Genomic DNA, 27480 nt, shown 5'->3' on the forward strand with positions numbered 1-27480 from the left:
TCACATTCTCTGTTTACTTTATTTATTTGTTGTTTGGAACCAAAGAAAGATGGCTTTGCTTGAGGCGGGACAGACTTGTAAAATAAAGAGAATGATCAAACGTCATCATAGAGCTCTTATTGTCATTAAGTAATAACAGTGCTAATTTGCAGAAGGATTGCAGAATTCTGATCGGAATTATTGTGTCAAAGATATAAAAAAAATCATCACAATAATAATAATGAATACCACAAAGTAAAGAAAGTACAAATCTGCTTTACAACACACTATGTGACAAACAAATTAGATAAGACATGAACAACGCTTCTCCATTTTGTTCCCAGGTTCAGAAAGAAATAAACCCCCCATGAGGCGTTCAAGAGAACTGACGACAGTAAGTGTTACTAACCGGATGTCCGTATTGGCATGTCTCAATGTTGGGTAACACATCTTGAACGCTCTGCCCATAGGTCTAGTGACTTAACCATGTCAGAACAATTACATAAAATATGTTATTAACAGTCATGACAGCTGACATAAGCTTGACACTGTCATGGCACAAATATTTGCTTCAGTCAGCTTATTGGCTTAGCATACCGCTAGCCAACTAATTTACATAAATACCAATTTGTGTCATGACAGTGTAAAGGGTTGTCAGTATTTTGACATCAGTTTTCATGACCGAAAATTACATGTGTTATGTTATGACAGCGTTATGTCACCCTTATGACAGAGAAGTCAATTAAAGTGTTACCGAACATGTATCCAACTTGCCTGTGTAAACCATTGTTGTAATAGTGAGCATGTACATACCGTAGTGTATTTACACATATGGCTGACAGCATAATAGTCATGCAGGGTATTTATTTACATAATGTATACTGGTATCCTTTTACCCATCCATATGCAGCGTATTAATATTGTATTAACAGTCATTGTTATCTAGTGTTGCCATTAGTGAGCTTACATTACATTACATGAGTTGATAAATGATATTTGAATAGCACAAACAACTGGTATAACAACTTCATTGTTGTGCCACTCAAATGCCTCATCTGATACAACCCTATAGGATTAGGCATCGATTTCACACTTTACAACCTTTGAAGAAGACATTTTGTGGGAAGCGGTCTCAGGTAAAGTGATCTTTTGAAACAGCCACAGTGATCAGTGTTCGCTGATCTTTCAGCACTGTTTACATACACACACACACACACACACATTGTCTCAACGAGATACATTTTGGCCTGCTGTGCGAGTGTTACAGTTGAGTCTTGTATGCCAGATTGATCCAAAAATGTATTCTAACCTATTGGTTCCCATTTAAGGATAAGTTAACACTTCCCCTTAGCAAAACAGAGAAATCGTCCAAAAATACTAGTAATTAAATCATTGGCAACGGCATAAATAGAACATTCTGTGTTACCCCGGCATATTTCCTCAAGAGCAAAACACAATGCAATCGTGCTTATAATGCATAAAAACTAAAAAATCAGGCCACTTCTTGCACAAACAGAACCTTGTGTTCGAGGCTCGACAAACCTCTGAGAGTATCCATCTTCTCTCTTTATATAAAATCAAAGAAATATTTATTTCTCATCATCATCAAAAGCCACGGAGTCACAGCACACATCACTATTGAACTATATGTGGGAACAGAATATGTGAGATGAAGATGACTGGCTTCAATTGGATGTGTATCAGGCCTGACGTTTGTTGAACACTGGTCAGTGTTGACAACCACTGGATCAGGAAGAGAGAAGAGATCCCTCATTTCCTCCAGATCCAGGGTCAGAAATAGAGATAAGAAAAGAAAAAGCACAAAACACACCCCTTTCCCTGACACTTCGACTGGCAGCGGACACAGTGGAGAAGAACTATAATGGACAGATCTAGAACAGGAGCAGGTACAAGTTAGCCTGGTATCTAATCTGAATGCGTTGCGTTTCACAGGAAAACTGGTGAGCGCAGCATTCAATCTGGTTTAACCAGGCTAGCTATGAGTATGATATAGGGTGACATACAGAAGGAGAGCCCCAGAAAAGCAATGCCAACAATTAATGGTGTAGAGATGGAAATAGCAACATTGAATCTAGATGATACAGTACAGTACAGTAACTAACACATTGCACCTGTTGTGAGGGAATTGTTTGACTATGAACAGTAGAGTAAGAGCTGGGAGACCGACAGCTGCTGATAATACAAAGATATTTTTACATTGTCCACTGGGCAGTGTTCTGACCCTGCAAGTAGCTACCAGCAGTCCTGGGTGGCGAGATGTGACTGGGGCTCCCCCTGGAGGCCGGGGGGTCGACTAACGGGGACGTCATTTGAGATGATTCAGGGATGGGCGGAGACGATGGGGGTTCTTGATGTGATGGTGAAGGTTGGTGATGGTGTCTACGGGGGAGGGGGGAAGACGTTTGAAGAGGGGGCGAATGACGTGAGGAGGGGGGCAACAACATGGCTGCCACTGTGTCCCGCGGTGACGATGGGTCAGGGAAGGATCGCGATTCATTTGGCCTTGATCTCGGTGTAGTCGCTGCCGTCATCCCCCCTCCCTGAGGCTCCCCCATCCCTGGAGCGCCCCCCCAGAAACTGCAGGGCGGCGTAGTTCAGCTCTTGCCTCTCCAGGTCTGCCAAAGAGCCCACAGGTTGATAATCCCCGTCTTCTCCCTGTTGAAGGTACGGAAAGAGAGAAGGCCCATTCAGAATCACAGGTTATATCAGCACAGTTCCACCAATGCAATTGACACCTCAGAACATTCAGAGTATAAAGGGATAACATGACAGACATTGAGAGAGGAGAAAGGAGGGTTAGTAGTTATTGGTGAGCAGAGGCGTAAAACAAGGAGATTGAGGCGGTTTAGCATATCCTGTTATTATCGAGGCAGCCGTGCAACAGTAGTCGTGGAAATCAAAGGCAATACAGCACATGGAAGCTGATCTCAGACAGCAGACGACTGTGGGCCAGATCTGGTTGTTTTGTGACACATACAATGTGGCTCAGTTCTGGCACCACAATGAGTCATATGGCCCAGATCTGGTCCGAATGTAGGAGATGCGAACTGGGGAGGGTTGGCACTTTGCTTATGGGCCATCTCTGGTTTGAGTTATGTGGCTCTAACAACTTCCCAGAGTTACTTTTGGTCTGAATGTGGGCCACATTGCCAGGCAAGGTCTGGACATTTCATGCTACAGATCCACTTCAGGACCGTAACACCAAGTGGTTAACTGGGTAAAATGGTAAATCGTTATATTGTAGATTAGGGCTGAATTTGGGCCATCGTATAATTTTGCTGTCTGGGATGTGTGAGGGATGCTGTCTACCACTGAGACTTGGAGTTGGGATTGGGGCTGGGTTGTTTAGGAACCTTACCGTGCTCTCCTCTAGAATGGAGTTAAACTTTGAGCCCAGAAGCTCTGTCTTAAGCTGTGCAAGAGTAAGGGAAGAGAAAACAGAGACAGAAGAACGCAGAGAAGCGATGAAGCAGAAAACAGTGGTTTGGAAAGGCTATGGTCGCAGCTACACCAGTGGAACTGTGATAGATAGCTATAGTGGTACTGGGATTCTCAGGCCAGGCCAGTAGTTGGCTGGGGAAGTTTACATTTTCTCTTTAACATAAGAGGTCATATAGGTTTTTTATTATTTATGAGTATCTCCACGGAATGAACCTTACTTTACATCAAAAATAGGACATGAATTGAACGGGTATAGTATAGTTTCAGTATCAGCAACAGGTAAGCTATCATTCTCCCGTTTAAGACAGATCTGAGAATGGTCATTATCATCATTATAGTCATCATCATCAACATGTCTCACCACTTTCTTCCTCAAACATTGTTTGTCCTTCTTGACTGTGCTGTAGTACAACGCTGGGTTCTCCAGTTTAGAGACCAGGTCCTGCCCAGGGTTGCCATTCTCTCTGGGGGGTGGAGTCACAAGATCAGACTCGGTCTCATGGCCACTAACTAACTCAGGGCGACACTCCAAGCCTGGGCATCCATTTTAAAACAAGGGCCTGTTTCCCAACGTAGTTAATAATCTACAGGCCTATGGTTCATGGTTGTGGTCGACGTTCATGGTTGTGGTTATTGTTTCATGGGTTTAGTTGCGGTTGAGCCGACACCCTCTCTGGGAGCGACTTTCAGTAAAAGCTTTTGTCGGAATGTGATGTATTGGTATAATGCTGAAGCACCTTAGTTAAGTAGGCTACCGTGGCTGTATTTTTAGCATAGCAGGTCAAGGGTACAAAGCAGTATCAAAGCAGGGTATTGAGCCTGCAAACTATAGGCTACGGTTAGTCTGGCTTGCTAACCCCACTCCACCAGGCAGCCATTTTGGATCTCCATCTCAGAGGATTTCAGGAATAGGACTAGGCATGGCAAATTAATTGAACTCGCTCTGGCGCTAGCATAACTTATGACTATGATTCTCAAGTCCGTTCATCGATCAATCATTCACTCATGAATACACAGAGGTGTTTTAGAATGGATGGCTAGGCTGAAGTGTTTCCTTATCGTCAATTCAAACAGGATATGACCTGTACCTGTAACTCGCATTGACCCCTGTCACAGTTAGTGAAGGGTGGATACTCACTTCTTGTTGTTATGGCCCACATATCTCACTGCTGCGATGATGAAGGCGATGACAGCCACTCCACCGATGGTGCCAACGATCACTGCCATCATGTACTTCTCTAACATCGGACAAGAACATCGAAGACAATGTAGAAACATAAAATACTGTTTAGCTAGGTCATGGTACTATAACGTATTTACATTCAAGATAATGCCATATCAAGCCAATGGGGTAGCCAGTTAATGCTCTTACTTATACAGTCAATCTAGATATCATATAAAGGTACTACACTTCTGATTTCAGTTCAATCTCTCATGTATGCTTGGCTATACAACGTATAGCATTTTAATTGTATGCATTTTTTTTTGTGTTTAACGATAAACCTGAACTTGTGTACTCACTCTCCTGCTGTAACTCCAGATGAAAGCTCTTCGACCCGTACATGTTGCTAATGCTGCAGTGCACATTGACAGCACCGTTGCCCAAGCGCTCACCCTTCTCCTGTAGTTTTATCATGCCCGTGGACGTATGGCCGTCCGTGTGCGTGTAGTAGTTGTAGCGGCCGTCCGTGTCGTTGATGGTGATGTTCTTGTCGGGGAGGTAGAACTCGATGACGGGCTCAGGGTTACCCGTAGCCATGCAAACACACTGGACTCCCTCCCTCACCACCGTGCACTTGGAGTCTTCCAGAAGGACAGGGGCGTCTGAAGAGAGGGTGGAGGTAGGGGTATGACTGACATGTAGAGTGGGATGGCATGGTGTAGCGTGGTGTAATGTAGGTGGTACAATACGATATGATACCATATGTTATGATACCACATGACATGATGACCCACTCACATTCCACAGTGATGTTGAGGGAGCTGCTGGCTCGTCCGTGTTCATTCTCTGCCAGGCAGCGGTACTGTCCGTCTCCCTGAGGGGTGAGCTCCAGAAGCTCCAGCACAGACACCTCTTCGGCCGTGATGGTGCCCACCAGCTCCCCGTCCTTCAGCCAGGTGAGGGTGGGTGCGGGATTGCCTTGGGTGCTACATTGCAGGGAGATGGAGGAACCTTCCAAAATGGTCAGGGAGCCGTTTACCACTGGCTCACTGGGAGGGTCTGCAGGGAAGATAGAGAGGGGATGAAAGGTAGAGTTATATGAGGAGAAAGAAAGGAGTTAACATGTTTTACTGTGTATAAACAAGAGCAAGAAGCTACGGGCCAGGTTTATCACATGACTAATACGTCGTTATATATATTGCGCGTCACTACTTCACAGGAGAGGCATTTGACTGCAAACATTTAATTTTTTTCATCAAAATAAGTTTTGGGGCAGAAATGCCTTCTGGATCATGTGAACTTTCATGTGCCTTAATAACAAAAGTGTATGCCATCTGTAAATATGAATACAATTGTTAAATTACGAGCCTAGTAGGTTTAGCCACAGAAAAAGTCAGGAACCTTCCCACTAGCCATGATTGGCTAAGATAATGGACGGGCTGGACAGGCTGAGATAATGGATGGGCTGGACATGCCGAGAGATGAGTTCGGATTGGTCTGCCATGTAGCATGCTTCTGTCTATAATGAGCTGCTCAGTATGTCTAGGTAATCCTTTCTTACGCAGATTTTTTTGGGAAAGATAGTTTTCAACTTTCTGGAGGGCCGAGTTTTGAAATCAGTGAATTCCCGGTGGAAGCAGAGTATGATAGCTAAGGAGATGGAGAAAATTCAAGCGTTTGATAGCAAATGCGGAGGGAGTCGAAAAGAAAACACAGAAGTCTGTTGTGTAAAACACCTGTCTCTGGATTACATCTTCAAAACTAAGGGCAACCATGTCATCCGTGACAGAAAGGGAGAAGCGTTCTTCCATGTACTGTATACATGTAAGAGAGTATAGCTAGCTACATTTTCAGATATTATACATTTCTAATTTTGTCAGAAAGTCGTTTTCATTGCAAGTTAAAGCGTACTGTTAGCTGTGTAGTAATATTATTCGTATCTCAGAGCAATTTGCTAGTTTAGCTACCTGTAGATTCATGCAGGGTACTAATGCTACGAGTTGGGATAATGTTTCATTGTTTAGCTAGCTAGCTAGTTATCTACATGTCTAAACAAAAGACTCCACTATGCAAGTAACCATTTCACTGTACAGTTTACACCTTCTGTATCCTGTGCATGTGACAAATAAACATTGATTTGATTTGATATAGTGTGTGTTTACCAGAGACTGTAATGTGAAGAACAGCATGAACTGCACCAAAGTCAGATATAACGTTAGTCCAACAAGACAGTGTCCAAGTTCTAAAATTCTCTGGTAGAATGCCCTGCTTTTATTTTGTCACACTCACAATCGTAAGCTATTTTCTGTAATTAGCTTGCCGTTAACTTGTAAATAATGATCGTGTTGTGAGTTTATTTTCCTGGAATAATTCATTGATAACTGTTTACAGACATGTTGATAGACCAGCCTTTAGTCTTGAAATCTTGTTTAGTACATGACCATACTCACTGTTTAGCACAATGCCTCACATGTGAATCCTTAAAGAGATGGGTGGGGCTATGTCTTAAGAGGGTGTGAACAATGCTTAATGGGTGTAGACAAAGAAGAGCTCTCCAGTAGGTCTATCAAAACATTTTAGTGTCATTTTCTTAAAAGTGGGGTTACAAGTTTATCAACTTTCAAAGCAGAATTACTTTCCCATTGTTCCTCAACTGCAGTGTGTGATATACTATTTTCTAGCTCTGAGTCTTTACTTTTATCCAATGTAAAAAACACAATTTCAAATTTTACTAAATAAGACCGAACCAAGTCGGTCGGTCACATATGTCACTGCAAATGACATAAACTAAAATGTCAGCTTGGTTGACATACTGTATAACTACAGTGGTTAAATGTAACTATTTTTGATTATTCCAGAAACACCATGTTGCACAATAACACTTACACAAGACGGCCAGGTACATGGATGTGTTCATGACGCCGTAGCCATTATCCCCCACGCAGGTGTAGATGCCCTCCTGAGAGGGGGTTAAGTCCTCCAGGGAGAGCGAAGCGTTGGAAGCCGTGTCCCACAGCAGCTCCTGGTCCCCAAACAGCCAGGAGATCCTGGGAGGAGGGTTACTGTCCACCTCGCAGTGCAGTGTTACCGAGCTGCCCTCCATCACCTCCATGGACCCGTTCACCCACACCGAGCGAGGGGCATCTAGGGTGAGAGGAAGGGGAAGGTGGGGTTAGACTTGTAAAAGTGACAAGTGTATAACCTGGTTAAACCCGACCCAACACTGCACTCATCATTGTTTCAAAGAAAAACAAAAGGTGAAACATAGAAAAACAGATTTGAATGTCAGGCGAACATACCCAATGCGTACCATGTCACAATCATGCAATATATTTCTAAATCAAGTTACTATCCTTCTACTTTAGATGTAGAATAATGGATGACTGTAGATATTGACAATGGTTCTACAATGTGTATATCAGAAATATGTGTAACACTGCTAATTTACATTTGGCTTAGTCGGCAAGATTCGTTTTTCTATATTAATATAATCCCCCACATTACATAATGTGTCCCCTGTTGTGTCCCAATGACACACTTCTTACAGAATTTGAGGATTCAAAGCTACAGGTTCGGTGACAACAGTCAGTTGGTCACTTACACTTGACATCCAGAGAGATGAGTCTCTCGTAGACCAGGGTGGTGTTGGGGTAGTAGACCCTGCAGCCCAGCAGCTGACCGTTGTGTATGGGCCTGGGGGTGAAGATGAGCGTGCTGGACAGGACGGCTGTGTTGCTCTCTTCCACGTAGTCTGAGGTATACTCAGTTTCAGGCAGGTAATCTGTGTACATCCATTGGATCTCTGGGCGATTCTCTGGACAGTTGTCTGGAGCATAGCACGTCAACTCCAGATTCTCGTCAGCGACTATCTCCTCCGGGATGTCAATGTTGGGCTGGTCTGGGGGACAGAGAGGACATAAGCGAACGAGTGAAGATTCACCAGTTCACAATATTTACCAATTCTCATTAAAACTATAATAATTATAATCCCAGCTAGGGCAATCCTAGCCTGGTCCCAGACATATTTGGGCTTGCCAACTCCTACTGTCATTGTCATGCCTTGTCATGCCAAACAGTGTCCACAGTCGTTTGGCAAGACAGCACAAACAGATATGGTACCAGGCAAGGGCAATCCAGCCCATAAATGTGACACATTCAACTGTAAACAATTGTAAACATAACCTCTCAGGGTCTCTCAGCAGGCTTACCCAGCACCTTGAGCTCAGAGAAATCTGGGTAGGTGTAGATGTTGGCACCGCCCAGGTCGGCACGGAAGTAGTACCTCCCTGAGTGCTCTGTACCTATATTACTGATAAGCAGGGTGCAGTTTCTCTGTTGCAGGTCCCCAATGAGCTTGGTACGCCCTTTGTAACTTTCATGTACGATTTCTGTGCGCGTCTTGATCACCACAGGAGGGAAGAGCTGGGGGTAGGGCTGACCAAAGTACCAGATGCCGTGGGTGCCGCGGTTCGTCTGGATACCGGATGGGTACATGAATGTGCAGGGGATGACCACGCAGGAGTTGGTCATGGCCGAGATGTCCCTGGGTATCCATACGTTCCACTGGCCACTGACATCTGAGGGATGGAAGGAGGGATATGGGTCGAAGATTGGAAATGGGAATATTGAGAGCGAAACTGTATACTGTATCAATGAACAATCAATCTATAATACATCTACAGTTTCAAATGGAATCACTGAGAAAAGATGAACAGATAGAGAGAACAGAGGACGATATCATGATGTTCTCCCTGGTTGAGATGGTAAGAGCAGAGACCCTATGTGGAGGAACCATATGGCACCACTGGTACCACTGTTTAAGTGAGGGACAAGGTTGAGTCAAGCCAGCCATCAGAAAGCACTGGAACAGTAGGCTGATTCCCTGCTGCCATGTGTGACAGTTGGAACCTGTGTCTACTCTGTACCCTTTTGTTTTAGTGTTGTTTGCTGTAAGTTTGACACACTTTAAAAGGCAACTGGGTCAATGCAGTAAAACCACCAAATCAGTTTTACAGTGCATTTGCATACATTTGAAGTCGGAAGTTTACATACACTTATGTTGGAGTCATTAAAACTAGTTTTTTAACCACCACAAATTTCTTGTTAACAAACAATAGTTTTGGCAAGTCGGTTAGGACATTTACTGTGTTCATGACACAAGTAATTTTTCCAACAATTGTATACAGACAGATTATTTCACTTATAATTCACTGTATCACAATTCCAGTGGGTCAGAAGTTTACATACACTAAGTTGACTGTGCCTTTAAACAGCTTGGAAAATTCCAGAAAAGGATGTCATGGCTTTAGAAGCTTCTGATAGGCTAACTGACATCATTTGAGTCAATTGGAGGCGTACCTGTGGATGTATTTCAAGGCCTACCTTCAAACTCAGTGCCTCTTTGCTTGACATCATGGGAAAATCAAAGACATCAGCCAATACCTCAGAAAAAAAATTGTAGACCTCCACAAGTCTGGTTCATACTTGGGAGCAATTTCCAAATGCCTGAAGGAACCACGTTCATGTGTACAAACAATAGTACGCGAGTATAAACACCATGGGACCAGGCAGTCGTCACACAGCTCAGAAAGGAGACGTGTTCTGTCTCCTAGAGATGAACGTACTTTGGTGCGAAAACTGCAAATCAATCCCAGAACAACAGCAAAGGACCTTGTGAAGATGCTGGAGGAAACAGGTACAAAAGTATCTATATCCACAGTAAAACAAGTTCTATATTGTCATAACCTGAAAGGCAGCTCAGCAAGGAAGAAGCCACTGCACCAAAACCACCATAAAAAAGCCAGACTACGGTTTGCAACTGCACATGGGGATAAAGATCGTACTTTTTGGAGAAATGTCCTCTGGTCTGATGAATCAAAAATAGAACTGTTTGGCCATAATGACCATCGTTATGTTTGGAAGAAAAAGCGGGAGGCTTGCAAGCTGAAGAACACCCTCCCAACTGTGAAACACGGGGGTGGCAGCATCATGTTGTGGGGTGCTTTCCTGCAGGAGGGACTGGTGCACTTTACAAAATAGATGGCACCATAGAAAATGATGTGGATATATTGAAGCAACATCTCAAGACATCAGTCAGGAAGTTAAAGCTTGGTCGCAAATGGGTCTTCCAAATGGACAATGACCCCAAGCATACTTCCAAAGTTGTGGCAAAATGGCTTAAGGACAACAAAGTCAAGGTATTGGAGTGGCCATCACAAAGCCCTGACCTCAATCCTGTAGAAATGTGTGGGCAGAACTGAAAAAGTGTGTGCGAACAATGAGGCCTACAACCTGATTCAGTTGCACCAGCTCTGTCAGGAGGAATGGGCCAAAATTCACCCAACTTATTGTGGGAAGCTTGTGGAAGGCTACCCGAAATGTTTGAACCAAGTTAAACAATTTAAAGGCAATGCTACCAAATACTAATTGGGTGTATGTAAACTTCTGACCCAGTGGAAATGTGATGAAAGAAATAAAAGCTGAAATAAATAATTCTCTACTATTTTTCTGACATTTCACATTCTTAAAATAAAGTCAACCTCCGACTTCAACTGTATCTAGATGACTTCATTTCTAGTATTACATCTGTAGTCTTAAAACTAATTTCCCCAGTCTGAGTTATTGTGGTGTAATTGAGTAGTTGTTCACACTGAATAGGGAATAAGAAACATAAGAGTTTTACCTTTGATGATTAGCAACACTGGTAGAAGCAGCTCCAAACACCACATGGTGTCTATTTAACCCTGAACCGGAGACCTCTGCAACAGACATCAGACTTCAATTACGCAGCCACAACTTCACATTCTGTTCTGGACCAATGGAGCCCAATGCTATGTGATATATATTGAATATGCCAATATAGTGACATATAACTAATGTCAGTAGTGGTGACATATAACTGCAATGGTTAAATTATATATATATTTTTTATATATATTCTAATGAACCTATGTTGCTTTTATCTCAGGTAACAACGACAAAAGTCAATATGATTGTGTGTAAAAATAGACATTACTGACTATTACCTTGAATTGCTCAATGGGCGAAAAGTAGCCAAGACAGAAAATGTCTGATTCCTCAGCTTGGTGGTCGCAGTAGTAGTAGTAGTAATGTTCACTAGAGGGCGCCCAATCACACCCAGGCACCTCAACAGCCCTCTCCCTTATCTTCTCTGTAAAAAAAATAAAAATACACAACAATTGACATCAGCATCAGGCGATGACATCAGCCCTGCTGCCTGAGACGGACTCTTCAGGTTCTTCACAGGCAGTAGCACATAGACATGGTGACGCACACTCTCTCTTTCTCCCTCGCGCTCTCTCTCATGCGGCACCTGTTCGGGCGACGTAGTGTGCGTGCTAGTAAAGTCACTCATTAGGCTATTCATACGTAAGTCCCAGGTCTTCGACATACAGTCACTGTTGGGCCCTGTTCAGAACCATGACTCACTACCCTAGTCCCTAGGCCCCTATCCACTACATTACATCATGGCGTCAACCATAATAATTTGGTCCGTTGGTTGTTTGGACCATTTAGTCTGTATCTACCAGTCTGTGTCTCCCCCTGTATGTCATCCATGATGCTATGGAGGCAAAGACTTGTCTTTAGCCTCCCTCCGAGCAGCCGGCGGCTGCAGATGGTGGGCCTAAGAGTGGATTGTGTTGGAGAGCTCCATGATTAACACATCACTACGTCCCCAGACAGTCTATAGGCTGATAAGCTGTGTTCCTACGGAAAAGAAGGGCAAATTCTGTTGGTTTTATGCAGTTTGGCAACAACAGGGAGAGGTTATTCTGGGCTGAGGCACACGAACATCCAGTTCTCAAACAAGCGATTGTACGCACACAAAGAGCACGCTCGTGCGTATTTCCAAACGGTGTCATAACACTTATACACACACACACATTTGAAAACCAAAGTAAAATGTACGGTCCCCATACAGATCACTTATAAAGTTGACTTGAACCCCTTTAAACCAAACCATGAGGCTCTAGGTTATGGCAATCATAGCCAATGCCCTTAAAATATTTCTAAAACATTGCGTCAAGCTGTACCATCTGCATTAGACAAAACCCCAAGAGAGGGACTGTGTCTGAGCTGAGAGTCAACACATCAGCCATGTCAGGAGGAACAGAATAGCCCGGAGAGCAGGGCACTGACACCACCAGCAACAACAACGAGAGCCATTGATTGGCAGACAAACGGCCAGCACAGAGACCAGCCATAGACCACTTGCCTCATACCAGCTTCAGCACCAGGCTCCGGCTCCCTCTCGGTTCCTTCCCTCGGTTCTGTCGGTTCTACGTTCTCCCCGAGCGTGTGGTTCCCTTGTGGGTCTCCACAGGTTGAAAAATCCTGTCTCTCGGGTTCTATGGATTCTAGGACAGGGGACGAGGAGAGAAAGAGGGACAGAGGCAGAGAGAGAGAGAGAAAGAGAGAGAGGGAAAGAGGGGAAGAGAGACTGTGTGAGCTGCAGGCTGTTGTGAATGTGTGTGGTGGGTAGTTTTGAATATGAATTCAAACATTTCTTTGCCTTTTCCTAGGCCCACTCCACGCATTCCTCTCCTCTATCGCCCTCTCTGCTATTGCCTGTCTCTCTGTCTCAGACCATGGACCAGGCTTTTGACTCTCACAACCAGGTCAAATTAACCCTGCTAGCATTAGATAACTTCCCTGCTAGGACCTACTGTATCCACAAAGAGCCAGTGACCTCAGGGTGAATGTAAGTTGAGTCATAATATCACTATGACTAGTGAGTATGACTAGATAAGTATGGCTGGGTTTATACCCATATAGATGAGAATATTCTCAATTTCCAAACAGTTCCATTGGAATCATACATCCCCACAGTTAGAGGCTTTAGTTATTGTACGGTGCCCACGTTGACTACCGTTTGCAACCAAAATGAGGAAATATTTAAAAAACTAAGCCAAAAGATGCAAACCTGGGATTCTGATCTAGAAACGAACAACAATGGTTCTTATTTTATTACAAAAAAAACAAGAATTTTGGTGTTGTAAAATGTTTTGAGCATTCCCTTGGACTCACCACACACACACACACACACACACACACACACACACACACACACACACACACACACACACACACACACACACACACACACACACACACACACACACACACACACACACACACACACACACACCAAATATTTTCCTGCATAAGGTATGTTTGTGGATGTGGGATGACAACATGGTCCAGCAAGCAACTAGAAGGACCCCCTACTTTACATATCAACGCAACAAAGAATACTTCTATTTCATGGTGGAACGGTTATTACAGTTTAAGTGGCGTGAGTCACTGTCTCCATAAGCCATTAAGCCATAGGCCAAATGATGACATCCACCAAGCCAAGGATGTTTTCAAGGGAATCCCTACACAAACACAATTGAGGATGGGCTGAGTAGGCCTGGGTGGGGGAAGGTTGGTAGAGTCAGAGTGAATACCTCATTCACAGACTGGAGCCTGTACAGACGAATGTGCAGCATGCCACAGCCCCCTACACACGAGGCACACGGCGTGCCAACACACTTCGCACTGTGGCCCTTACGGCGACACAACAGCTATGTGACCTTCCTCCCCGCCTCCTCCTCTCTCCTTCCCCCATCCCCTCATCCTCCTCCACTCGCTTTCGTTCCATTGGGACAAAGCAGTGTTTCCCTGCGCCATGGTCATTGTGTGTGTGTGTGTGTGTGTGTGTGTGTGTGTGTGTGTGTGTGTGTGTGTGTGTGTGTGTGTGTGTGTGTGTGTGTGTGTGTGTGCCTGTGTGTGTGTATGTACGTGTCCACTTGGGGGAGGTTTCCTCCTAAGTCATGTCAAACATGTACAGAGCTGAGAGTGTACAGTCGTGGCCAAAAGTTTTGAGAATGACACAAATATTAATTTCCACGAAGTTTGCTGCTTCAGTGTCTTTAGATATTTTTGTCAGATGTTACTATGGAATACTGAAGTATATTTACAAGCATTTCATAAGTGTCAAAGGCTTTTATTGACAATTACATGAAGTTGATGCAAAGAGTCAATATTTGCAGTGTTGACCCTTCTTTTTCAAGACCTCTGCAATTCGCCCCGGCATGCTGTCAATTAACTTCTGGGCCACATCCTGACTGATGGCAGCCCATTCTTGCATAATCATTGCTTGGAGTTTGTCAGAATTTGTGGGTTTTTGTTTGTCCACACGCCTCTTGAGGATTGACCAGAAGTTCTCAATGGGATTAAGGTCTGGGGAGTTTCCTGGCCATGGACCCAAAATATCGATGTTTTGTTCCCTGAGCCATTTAGTTATCACTTTTGTCTTATGGCAAGGTGCTCCATCATGCTGGAAAAAGCATTGTTCGTCACCAAACTGTTCCTGGATGGTTGGGAGAAGTTGCTCACGGAGGATTTGTTGGTAACATTCTTTATTCATGGCTGTGTTCTTAGGCAAAATTGTGAGTGAGCCCACTCCCTTGGCTGAGAAGCAACCCCACACATGAATGGTGTCAGGATGCTTTACTGTTGGCATGACACAGGACTGATGGTAGCGCTCACCTTGTCTTCTCCGGACAAGCTTTTTTCCGGATGCCCCAAACAATCGGAAAGGGGATTCATCAGAGAAAATGACTTTACCCCAGTCCTCAGCAGTCCAATCCCTGTACCTTTTGCAGAATATCAGTCTGTCCCTGATGTTTTTCCTGGAGAGAAGTGGCTTCTTTGCTGCCCTTCTTGACACCAGGCCATCCTCCAAAAGTCTTCGCCACACTGTGCGTGCAGATGCACTCACACCTGCCTGCTGCCATTCCTGAGCAAGCTCTGTACTGGTGGTGCCCCGATCCCGCAGCTGAATCAACTTTAGAAGACGGTCCTGGCGCTTGCTGGACTTTCTTGGGCGCCCTGAAGCCTTCTTCACAACAATTGAACCGCTCTCCTTGAAGTTCTTGATGATCCGATAAATGGTTGATTTAGGTGCAATCTTACTGGCAGCAATATCCTTGCCTGTGAAGCCCTTTCTGTGCATTGCAATGATGACGGCATGTGTTTCCTTGCAGGTAACCATGGTTGACAGAGGAATAACAATGATTCTAAGCACCACCCTCCTTTTGAAGCTTCCAGTCTGTTATTCGAACTCAATCAGCATGACAGAGTGATCTCCAGCCTTGTCCTCGTCAACACTCACACCTGTGTTAACAAGAGAATCACTGACATGATGTCAGCTGGTCCTTTGGTAGCAGGGCTGAAATGCATTGGAAATGTTTTTTGGGGATTCAATTAATTTGCATGGCAAAGAGGGACTTTGCAATTAATTGCAATTCATCTGATCACTCTTCATAACATTCTGGAGTATATACAAATTGCCATTATACAAAATGAGGTAGCAGACTTTGTGAAAATGTATATTTGTGTCATTCTCAAAACATTTGGCCACGACTGTATGCATGCTCATCTGCTAATCTGTCCACTATCGCATTGTCATTGTTAGCAATGTTGGCACAGCAACATTTCCAAACTGCTATACTTTAGTTAATGGTATTGAGAGAAAAATAACACCTCCTTGATGAAATATTTTTATAAAGTTGTTTCTTACTCATGATTGTTGGTTTCTGTGTGTTAAACAGTAATAACAACATTACACTGCTACAGGTCACAGTTCTGTTTTGTGATAAATACCGTAGGTGAAATGTACACACTAAGGTCATCCACACTAAATGACCTTAGTGTGGACCTTCACTCTTGAAACGTTCACATTGTAAAAATGACTGCAACACAAATTCCCCTTTAGGAGTCTATGGGAGAATTTCAATTGGTTTTGCTCGCCTCCTGCATCCTCTCCTCTGTCCAGGAAATCTGGAAACAAATGCGCTTGTATGAAATGAGACTCCCCTTCTCCACTTGCGCGTCATCAGGCAAATGACGTTTCTAGGGGTGGAATCCCCAAATAAATGTGTAAAGTGATAAAAACCAAATGTAGCTAGTTGTGCAAGACATTTTAAAGGTAAAAGGATAAGTAGTGTATCGTTTTTAAATGTGTGCATACTTTTCTCCTTCGAGAAAACAACAGCTGATTCAAAGGGGGTGTGGCGGACGTTAAAACCCTTACGTGCTAGCCGCCGTTGGGATGCTCTTGTGCGTCCTCTTTGATTAAATAATCGAGGAGGACACTTCTTCATTCGCCAACTAACGAATTGACGCTCTCCTCCACCACTTATCGGTTTCCGGGTCACGGAGGAGAGGAGGACAGAGGAGTCGAGGAGAGGGCGTACTTTTCATAAATTGAGAATCTCCCTAGGCGTACACCCCACCACTCCTCCTGTTCTTCATAGTGGTTCACATAGCCTGTGGGAGGTGCATTATCCCAGCGCCAACACATTAGTTAATAGGCAGAATAATCACAGGCATCCTTATCCCTATTATTTCATTCTAACAATTATTCTTCAAAGAGAAAATCATAGTATACACTGCATATGGCCTAGTGTAGGCTATTTCCATGACGTCTAGTGCAACAATGAGACTATCGACACAGAATCAGTAAGGCCGAAACAGGCCATGACACCTTGCCATATTATCATGACTCATATTCCATATTCCAAATGATCAACCAATAACAAATGGCCCCACTGTCCTCAAGAGAAGGAGCCAGCTCAGCCAAGATAATTTGTATTCTTAATATCATATACTGTATGTATGTGAAGCTCGCTGGAGGCTCATATGAATAAAGGAAACACTGTACGCGGAACACTGCCCATTGTGAGGCAGAAACTGGAGGAATTTTCCGGAACAGGCCAGCTCACAGCTTGCGTTGCTGTTCGCCTGTGACGCGCACTGGTCCACAAGCTCTGGCCCCCACTAAAATACTCCAAGGAGCAGATGGTCTTAAAGCACACCCGCTCCCCCCTCCCATACACACAGCACTCGTAGCTGCCTGTGAGAAGCCCACCCCTCCACCATCACTCCACATGACACAGTCTGTGTGAGGTAGAGTACTGCTTATAAGGCCACAATTACAAACTGTAAAATGATGACAAAATGTAGGTGTGACATGTACAGTGCCTGTACAGTATCTATGTGTGCATGTACAGTACCAGTCAAAAGTTTGGACACACCTACTCATTCAAGGTTTTTTCTTAATTTTTACTATTTTCTACATTGTAAAATAATAGTGAAGACATCAAAAATATGAAATAACACATATGGAATCATGTAGTAACCAAAAAAGTGTTAAACAAATCAAAATCTATTTTATATTTGAGAATCTTCAAAGTAGCAACCCTTTGCCTTGATGACAGCTTTGCACATTCTTGGTATTCTCTCAACCAGCTTCATGAGGTAGTCTCCTGGAATGCATTTCAATTAACAGGTGTGCCTTGTTAAAAGTTCATTTGTGGAACTTCTTTCCTACTTAATGCGTTGTGTTGTGTTGTGACAAGGTAGGGGTGGTATACAGAAGATAGCCCTATTTGGTAAAAGACCAAGTCCATATTATGGCAAGAACAGCTCAAATAAGCAAAGAGAAACAACAGTCCATCATTACTTTAAAACATGAAGGTCAGTCAATCCGGAACATTTCAAGAACTTTGAACGTTTCTTCAAGTGCGGTCGCAAAAACCATCAAATGCTATGATGAAACTGGCTCTCATGAGGACTGCCGCAGGAAAGGAAGACCCAGAGTTACCTCTGCTGCAGAGGATAAGTTCATTAGAGTTACCAGCTTCAGAAATTGCAGCCCAAATAAATGCTTCACAGAGTTCAAGTAACAGACACATCTCAACTTCAACTGTTCAGAGGAGACTGTGTAAATCAGGCCTTCATGGTTTGAATTGATGCAAAGAAACCACTATTAAAGGACACCAACAAGAAGAAGAGACTTGTTTGGGACAAGAAACACGAGCAACGGACATTAGAACAGTGGAAATCTGTTGAATCTGATGAGTCCAAATTTGAGATTTTTGGTTCCAACCACTGTCTTTTTGTGAGATGCAGAGTAGGTGAACAGATGATCTCCGCATGTGTGGTTTCCCCCGTGAAGCATGGAGGAGGAGGTGTGATGGTGCTTTGCTGGTGACACAGTAGGTGATTTATTTAGAATTCAAGGCACACTTAACCAGCATGGCTACGGCGTCATTCTGCAGCAATACTCCATCCCATCTCGTTTGCTCTTAGTGGGACTATCATTTGTTTTTCAACAGGACAATGACCCAAAACACACCTCCAGGCTGTGTAAGGGCTATTTGACCAAGGAGAGTGATGGAGTGCTGCATCAGATGACCTGGCCTCCACAATCATCTGACCTCAACCCACTTGAGATCGTTTGGGATGAGTTGGACAGCAGAGTGAAGGAAAAGCAGCCAACAAGTGCTCAGCATATGTGGGAACTCCTTCAAGACTGTTGAAAAAACATTCCTCATGAAGCTGGTTGAGAGAATGCCAAGATTGTGCAAAGCTGTCATCAAGGCAAAGGGTGGCTACTTTGAAGAATCTCAAATATAAAATAGATTTTGATTTGTTGACGCTTTTTTGGTTACTACAATATTTCCATATGTTATTTCATAGTGTTGATGTCTTCACTTTTATTCAACAATGTAGAAAATAGTAAAAATAGAGAAAACCCCTTGAGTAGGTGTGTCCAAACTTTTGACTGGTACTATATGTGTGTGTACGGCCCAGTACATCACTGGGGCCAAGTTTCCCAGGACCTCTATACCAGGCAGTGTCAGAGGAAGGCCCTAAAAACTGTCAAAGACTCCAACCATCCTACTCATAGACTGTTCTCTCTGCTCCCGCATTGCAAGCGGTACCGGAGCGCCAAGTCTAGGTCCAAGAGGCTTCTAAACAGCTTCTACCCCCAAGCCATAAGACTCCTGACTCCTAACCCCCCCCCCCCCCCCCCTCACCCACCCACTCTTTTTACGCCGCTGCTACTCTCTGTTATTATCGAAGCATGGTCCCATTAATAACTCTACCTACATGTATATATTACCTCAATTACCTCGACTAACCGGTGCCCCCGCACATTGACTCTGTACCGGTACCCCCTGCATATAGCCTCATTACTGTTATTTTACTGCTGCTCTTAATTATTTGTTACTATTATTTCTTATTTTTTTTAGGTATTGTTCTTAAAACTGCATTGTTGGTTAAGGGCTTGTAAGTAAGCATTTCACTGTAAGTTCTACTACACCTGTTGTATTCGGCGCATGTGACAAATAACATTTGATTTGATTTGCATGCGGGGTTGTATTTTCTGAGAGCATTTGTGTGTGTGTGTGTGTGTGTGTGTGTGTGTGTGTGTGTGCACCTGCACGCATTCAAGAGTGCATTTCTGTGTGTGTTTACTAATGTGTGTATCCTCTACCTGGCAGCCGTGTGTCTCTGGACCAGTATCCAGTAAAGTGCTGCCAAATGCAGTCCCAGCACAGTGGGCAGATGGTGAGCCACAGGCCTCCTCGCTCATTAGAGTGCTCTCTCTTCCGCTCTGCCCAGTAGGGGGCGACAAACAGAGCAGTCACCTGCATAGCCCCACAGGCATGAGGCCAAGACCTACTGCAGAAAGATACGTATCGCCATTTTCAATTCTCCCCCAAACCTTCCCAATGTCCGAATCCCTTGCCTTCGCATAACCTTCCCACACTGGTATTATTTCCTTTTGTACAACATATAGACTGAAGGAGTGTGTCGGTTAATACCATGTTCCTCACTCCTATAAAGTCTTTTTTCGCATCAGAGGTCACGCAGGAGAAGAGCCAAAGAAAGGACACATGGACATTATTGCACAATAAGCTCAAAACAGTCCGCCCGAATTTAGATTTGGAATCTTCATCTGCTGTTGTATCTGCTTTCAGAATTCTAAGTTATTGTGGTGAGACACTGGCAAAAGCTCTGGTAAAAGCAGGAACTGTTCATTTCTGTGTGGTACTCGGAGGAAAATCTGTCCTGTGATTATTGCATGGCTTTCACTAGCCCCAACTCACGCAAATACAAACACACACACGCACGCACGCACGCACGCACGCACGCACACACACACACACACACACACACAAATGCAGATTCACACAAACTCACACAATACTCAATCAGTAGATCACTCACTTGCTCATTTGCCACTTCACTTACCCACTCACCTTAGAATACATGTTGAAAGATGTATTTTCTATTTTTGTTTACTGCATATGAAAATCAAGAAGAGAAGCATTCTCGTTTCCCTCAATGCCTTACCAATTTCAAGTCATGCCGCCGAGTATTAAATGAAAAACAACTGAAATCCAGTACATTTGCTGTATCACTGTATTGATGAGGACACATTGAACCGTCATACAGACACTGCTCCTCATACCTTCAATATTACTGTAGAAAAGCAAGAGTCGTTCAAGTGTAACAACTCATCCAAAGTCAGCACCTAGACCGGTGGTTCCCAAACTTTTATGAACAGCGGCACACCTTCATGGGATAAACATTTCTACAGAACACCTAACATTTCCCTACTCATTTATTTAGTGGTAATGACCTCCATCTAATCTGATCCCTACTACAAATCTTCTATTTTCTGTGACAAATGTTTTTTATAGATTAAATAAGGTTTATTTGAACTATTTTAATAGTTGGCATAGTTCCTTACTCATTATGATTCACTTGAGTGTAGGCTACCCCGTCAAGAGCGTCCAAGAATCCACGGCAGAAGTTCTTTTAAATATGCTCAGGTAAAATAGGTCTTTAGTTGTGAACGGTTTGAGCTAGAGAGGACCGGTTTTCTGCATTGTAAAGGTTCAACCACGGACACAAAGCCATGGTCGGTTTGTTTCTATGGTAGAGGCTGTGGTACAGCTTAGCCTAATCAGACTTGCCTGTGCTAATGGTTCTTGCAGGCAAAGTAAAATTATACAAATTACTTTTCTCTTGATGAGAGGCCTGAACACATTGGACTTGAAAAACAACGATAGAGGTGTAACCATGTGCCAATGCCAATATTGTATTAATGTATTGTCAATGTATTAGCTGAGCTCCCAAGTCAAAATTCCATGTGCATTCCACAGGTCAGGTCACCGTCACAAAAATTCAGCACACCGGTTGAAAACCACTGACCTAGACATCTCTAACAAAAGGTATGACACACAGAGAGGCCAAGAAACACTGAGCAACCAAGTCAATAGCTTCCATTAATCCGAGTAAATAATCTTGGCCATGAAACCAACTAACCTCCATGGACCAACTGACTTCAACTATCTCCATGGACCAATTAACTCCAAATAACTCCATGAAAATGATATTGTCCAGAGCTTTTACTCACCTGTGCAGTCAGGTGAGTGTCACAGGCGTTTCTCTCCCTCTCTTGGGCTTCTAGCCTTAGTGCCAACAAGCCTGTCCCCAACAACAAGCACATGTACTACTATACTCTAACCATCACGCCACCGCTCACGCTGCCATCAAGAGACCTCTCGCCCCTCTCTGTACCATGCCCCATCAAGAGGGGAGGAATAAACTGCCCTCCCTCCTTCTCTCCCATATGGAAATCAGTCTCCTCAGTGTACCAGCATTGTTCCGTGCCTTCGCCTCGAGGCCCAGCCATTCATAAATGCACACCCCGCACCGCCCTGGCAACAATGACCTCCACTGTTCCCACTCATCCCAACACATGTGGGTGAGGCTTTGAGCTCCAAGACCCTTTCCATCCAATACGGCCATTAGTTTAACATTGGATGGGTCTGAGCATATTCGTTTGTTTTGGATTGATGGAGTGCAATGTCCTTGTTTGAGGTCACTACTACGCCAAAGGGGGTGGAAGAACGGACGCTGGAGAAGGGGGACAAACAGGGTTAAGATAGAGATGGGAATTAAAATAGCAATGTCATTGTGTGGAAATGGTTGTTGTTTTGTGGTAGAAGACCTCTCAGAGGCTAATATAGTATATGCCACTCATGTCCATATGTAATCTATAGACCTTTTTGAACTATAGCTATGGTACTTGTAGCTGCCACCTAACCTGACCAATACAGGGCTTGACCAATACATTTTCCACCACAATCTTCTAAACGGCTGGATATTGAGAATAATGAAAGTCACTAAACTTCTCCTGTGGCTGAACCATACTGAACAGGTTTTGAGGGCACAGTGAGGAGCATGTGACCTCAAACTGCATCACTTCCTTTGTGACCAGATCATAAACCATAAACGCATTGTCAAAAATTCCCTTACAGTTCTCAAGAGGCCCTATTCTTCCCTCCAGCCCTATTTTCTATGACCTTGTCCAAGATTGAAGGCTGACAACTCAAATGTACTATAAGGAAGGTCAGGCAATATATTTACTGAACAAAATATAAACACAACATGTAAAGTTGGTCCCATGTTTCATGAGCTAAAATAAAAGATTTGCCAAGACATTCCATCCACCTGACAGGTGTACCATATCATGAAGCTGATTAAACAGCATGATAATTACACAGGTGCACCTTGTGCTGGCGACAATACAACTTTTGAGAGAGCATGCAATTGGCATGCTGACTGCAGGAATGTCCACTAGAGCTGTTGCCAGATAATTGAATGTTAATTTCTCTACCATAAGCCACCTCCAACATCGTTTTAGAGAATTTGGCAGTATGTCCAACCGGTCTCACAACGACAACGTGAAACCTCGCAGGATTGTCTGAGACCAGCCATCTGGACAACTGACCAGCCACCCGGACAACTGATGAAACTCAAGACTATTTATGTCTGTAATAAAGCCCTTTTGGGGGGAAAACATAGGTCCTGGCTCCCCAGTGGGTGGGCCTATGCCCTCCCAGGCCCACCCATGGCTGCGCCCCTGCCTAGTCATGTGAAATTCATAGATTAGGGCCTCATTTATTTATTTAAATTGACTTATTTCCTTATATGAACTGTAACTCAGTAAAATTGTTGAAATTGTTGCGTTTATATTGTTGTGCAGTATATTTACAAACATTTATTTCACGATAAAAACAGTTATAACAATAACGATGTGACGGATGATATGACCACTTAAATGAAGAAATTGGACAAATCTATTGGGGCAAGTTCAGGTGGCACATCTGAAAATGTTTGTTTCCATTTTGAGCCCTCTGAACATGACCCATTAACTACAGTGACTGTAACTGCAGTATGAGAACATTCACAAGTGTTTTGAGGGCCAGAGGAAAGGTCTAAATATGGTTAAATGCTGAAAACCAATCATATGCACATGGCATATATCCACATCTCTATAATAATACTGCAATATTAATTATGATATTGCGATATACACTGAGTGTATACAATATTAGGCACACCTTCCTAATATTGAGTTGCACACAGTTTTGCCTTCAGAACAGCCTCAATTCGTCAGAGAATGGACTTTACGAGGTGTCGAAAGCATTCCACAGGGATGCTGGCCTATATTGACTCCAATGCTTCCCACAGTTGTGTCAAGCTGGCTGGATGTCCTTTGGGTGGTGGACAATTCTTGATATACACAAACTGTTGAGGTTGAAAAACACAGCAGCGTTGCAGTTCTTGACACAAACCACAGCGCCTGGCACTTACTGCCACACCCCGTTCAAAGGCACTTACATTTTTTGTTTTGCCCATTCACCCTCTGAATGGCACACATACACAAACATGTCTCAATGTGACAAGGCTTAAAAATCCTTCTTTAACCTGTCTCCTCCCCTTCATCTACACCGATTTAAGTGGATTTAACATATGACATCAATAAGGGATCATAGCTTTCACCTGTATTCACCTGGTCAGTCTATGTCATAGAAAGAGCAGGTGTTCCTAATGCTTTTCAGACTCAGTATACTCTCTATATTGCTCAGGCCTTAGAAAATAGAGCATGAAAACACAATGGTGAGGGGAGCTGCTCCCTGCGCCCCTTGACTGAACCTCTCTCCACCCAAGACTCCTCCACCCCCCCACCCCTTCAACCCACCCTGCTACCACCCCCTCCTGTCCTGACACAGTAGCTATTGTCTCCCAGGTCCTGCTGGGAGAAAAGAACAGCACAGCTCGAGCCTGACACCGCACAACACTGGGAAGTCGATGTGCACAGATAATTGTCTTTTAATCACAACAATCCTCTTTTCTCTCTGCTCTCGCTCCTCTCTCTCTCTCTCTCTCTCTTGTTGGATTTTTCTCTCTTCTGGTGGCATTAGCTAATTCGACCCATCGCCCTTCTTGTTCTACGATTTCTCACATTAGTCTTCCATTGTTTGGTCATGGCAGCATTCAAGTGAATCATATTTCTTCTTTTGCTTCTTCTAGTTCACCATCATCACCCACTACCATCACCAAACACACAAAGACACACTTACCCACTTACTCTCTCTCTCTCTCACACACACACACACACACACACACACACACACACACACACACACACACACACACACACACACACACACACACACACACACACACACACACACACACACACACACACACACACACACACACACACACACACACACACATTTACTCACTCTCTCTCTCTCACACACACACACACACACTCACTCTCTGTCTCTCTCTCTCTCTCTCTCACACACACACACACACATTTACTCACTCTCTCTCTCTCACACACACACACACTATCCCCCTATTTGTAGTGTATGATTTTGGGGGGTTTGGGCTCTTGCTGGACAGAGATGGCCAGGCCAGGGAGAGAGGGTGAGAGAGCAGAGCACACACTGAGAAAGGATCCACACCTACCCATCCACCTTTGGTGGACAGGAGAGATGCATGGTTGTCATTTGTGACCTCCCAAGTGGAGCAGCAGTCTAGCGGTGCTAGAGGCGTCACTAAAGACGTGGGTTGGATGCCGGGCTGTCTCACAACCGACCGTGATCGGAAGTCCCATAGGGCAGCGGACAATTGGCCCAGCGTCGTCCGGGTTAAGGGAGGGTTTGGCCGGGGGGGCTTTACAATTAAGCTGTCATTGTAAATAAGAATTGCCTACTTAAATAAAGGTTAAATTATTTTATTTTTAAATGAGTTATTGGTACGCATAGACACAGGGTGTCAGTAGAGAGACATCAATCAATCAATCAATCAATCAAATGTATTTATAAAGCCCTTTTTACATCAGCCGATGTCACAAAGTGCTATACAGAAACCCAGCCTAAAACCCCAAACAGCAGATGTAGAAGCACGGTGGCTAGGGAAAACTCCCTAGAAAGGCAGGAACTTAGGAAGAGAGGAACCAGGCTCTGAGGGGTGGCCAGTCCTCTTTTGGCTGTGTCGGGTGGAGTCAAATACTTAAGCTCTGAGGGTACTACTATCACTGATGCATTTTTTTTTTTTTAACAACCGTAAACTTATTATTTTCTCTCTCATTGATTAACATTTCTCATCATCTTCTGACACTACTAGCTTGCTACCTTGGTACATTCCAGACCTGGGTTCAAATACTATTTGAAATCAAATACTTTATCTGGTGCTTTATTGAAGTTGCCTGGCTTAATGGATCAATAGAATAATCAAAACAATGCAAACCCCATCTGGCACTTTATGCAGGCTAGAGCAAACACTCAAAGTATTTGAAAGATTTCAAAATAGTATTTGAACCCAGGTCTGGAACCTTCCGCTACATTCTGCTATCGTTGAAGTCTCATGACATTACGATGACATAGAAATGAACATGTTGTCATTACGTCCATCTGTTCCAGCCATTGTTGGGTCCAAAGGAATCAGGTCACTAGATTATTGGATGTGTCTGTTGTACACTGTCACTACTGGCTTGTGTCCCTGTGGAATGGAGGATTTACTCCCCAAGGCATATTTGCTCCCCAATCTGTGCCCCACTTTGCCTCATACCCAATTCTGGCTCTATCTTGGGAATTAAGTAAACTATACTGATATATAATGCCAAGATCAACTGAATTGTATTTGTTTAAACTGATTGTCCCAATGGACCCTTCTCCCGAGGCACCTCATCTTATTATCTAAAAGCTCAAATGGGATCACCCTCTCGAATAAGAACAGAATAAGAGAACAAAACTTTGTTGGGATATGAAACAGCACACATGCCCATCTAGCTATCCTAGATGTTCTGTTACACTCATGCATATAGATCCAAGACAACATACTGTACACCCCTTAGCATTAATGAATTGGTGTGAGTCATGATGTTGTTTTCAGCCTTAAAAAAAGACCACGGATGAGGAGAGAAACTCTGTTGCTATATCAAGGCTTCTAAAGCCTTGCGGGTACCAAACCTCCACAGCTTTCACATGAAAACAACTCTTATGTTCTAAAAGGTCACCGACTCACTCTCACAATGCCACACTCATCCTGTCACCAAAGCCTGAACGTGACTGCCAACAACCATCTGCTAAAACACTTGAGACACGAGGCTGAACTCACAAACCATACCTAACCAATGAATTGTAATGGTACCCTGATACAGATCATGCAATACAGTGTGAGGTATTAAAGGCAAACACAATGGGATACAATGGGAAGCATTTCAGCAGACTATCAAATAAAGTAGGACTACGCAAGAATACCAATATTGCTCTCAATAGGTATTACAGCCCTGAAAAGACTGATGCAATTAACAATAGTAATCAAAATCAATAAAAGTCAATTAACATAATTGCAATAAAATCGAGATTAGTAATCTAAAGCTAAAAGCAAACATAAGAACACAAGTCTCATACATTTAGGATAGCTCTTACCTCATCAGTTGATATGCACCCAGTGAAGTACTCTAATGCCCAGCAGACAGGAACCAGCAAGTCCTCCTCTCCTATGGCATCTGCCTTCTCTCCTACTCCCTCCCTCCCTCTTTCTCTCATTTTCTCGCTCTCTCCCTCTCTATCCATTGGTGAATCAATCAAAGAAAACTAAGGGAAAACACAATTCTGTATCAGTTGTATTACGTGTAA

The 27480-nt window shown here is 43.6% G+C and overlaps 1 protein-coding gene across 6 annotated transcripts; it reads right to left on the bottom strand.

The window, feature by feature from the left end:
• On the bottom strand, positions 1-27357 carry LOC106605238 (myelin-associated glycoprotein). 6 transcript variants are annotated; one of them, XM_045718395.2, is made up of 13 exons: positions 27271-27357; positions 12840-12981; positions 11629-11774; positions 11286-11361; positions 8812-9180; positions 8205-8501; positions 7490-7747; positions 5402-5662; positions 4963-5265; positions 4580-4679; positions 3803-3905; positions 3359-3412; positions 1-2655 (listed from the first exon to the last, which is right to left on the bottom strand). In XM_045718395.2, exons 4-13 carry the CDS (start codon positions 11329-11331, stop codon positions 2494-2496), a joined length of 1953 nt encoding a protein of 650 aa, XP_045574351.1. In that variant the 5' UTR covers positions 11332-11361; positions 11629-11774; positions 12840-12981; positions 27271-27357; the 3' UTR covers positions 1-2493. The 6 variants fall into 6 exon arrangements, with proteins under 6 accessions (XP_045574351.1, XP_014056140.1, XP_014056139.1 ...); XM_014200665.3 differs by lacking the exon at positions 27271-27357 and adding an exon at positions 21888-22044 and having other exon boundaries at positions 12847-12981; XM_014200664.3 differs by lacking the exon at positions 27271-27357 and adding an exon at positions 21888-22044.
• Positions 27358-27480: the final 123 nt, after the last annotated feature.

This window comes from Salmo salar, chromosome 05 (genome assembly GCF_965601325.2).
Source record: "Salmo salar chromosome 05, fSalSal1, whole genome shotgun sequence".
Lineage (NCBI taxonomy): Eukaryota > Metazoa > Chordata > Actinopteri > Salmoniformes > Salmonidae > Salmo > Salmo salar.

What these genes read in the sequence shown, in the direction of transcription:
- LOC106605238 (XM_045718395.2), bottom strand. Translation starts at nt 11,331, where the DNA reads ATGTGGTGTTTGGAGCTGCTTCTACCAGTGTTGCTAATCATCAAAG. An exon ending in CCTCAACATCACTGTGGAAT is followed by an intron (nt 5,266 to 5,401) that starts GTGAGTGGGTCA and finishes CCCTCTCTTCAG; the next exon opens with ACGCCCCTGTCCTTCTGGAA. An exon ending in TCTGGAGTTACAGCAGGAGA is followed by an intron (nt 4,680 to 4,962) that starts GTGAGTACACAA and finishes GTCCGATGTTAG; the next exon opens with AGAAGTACATGATGGCAGTG.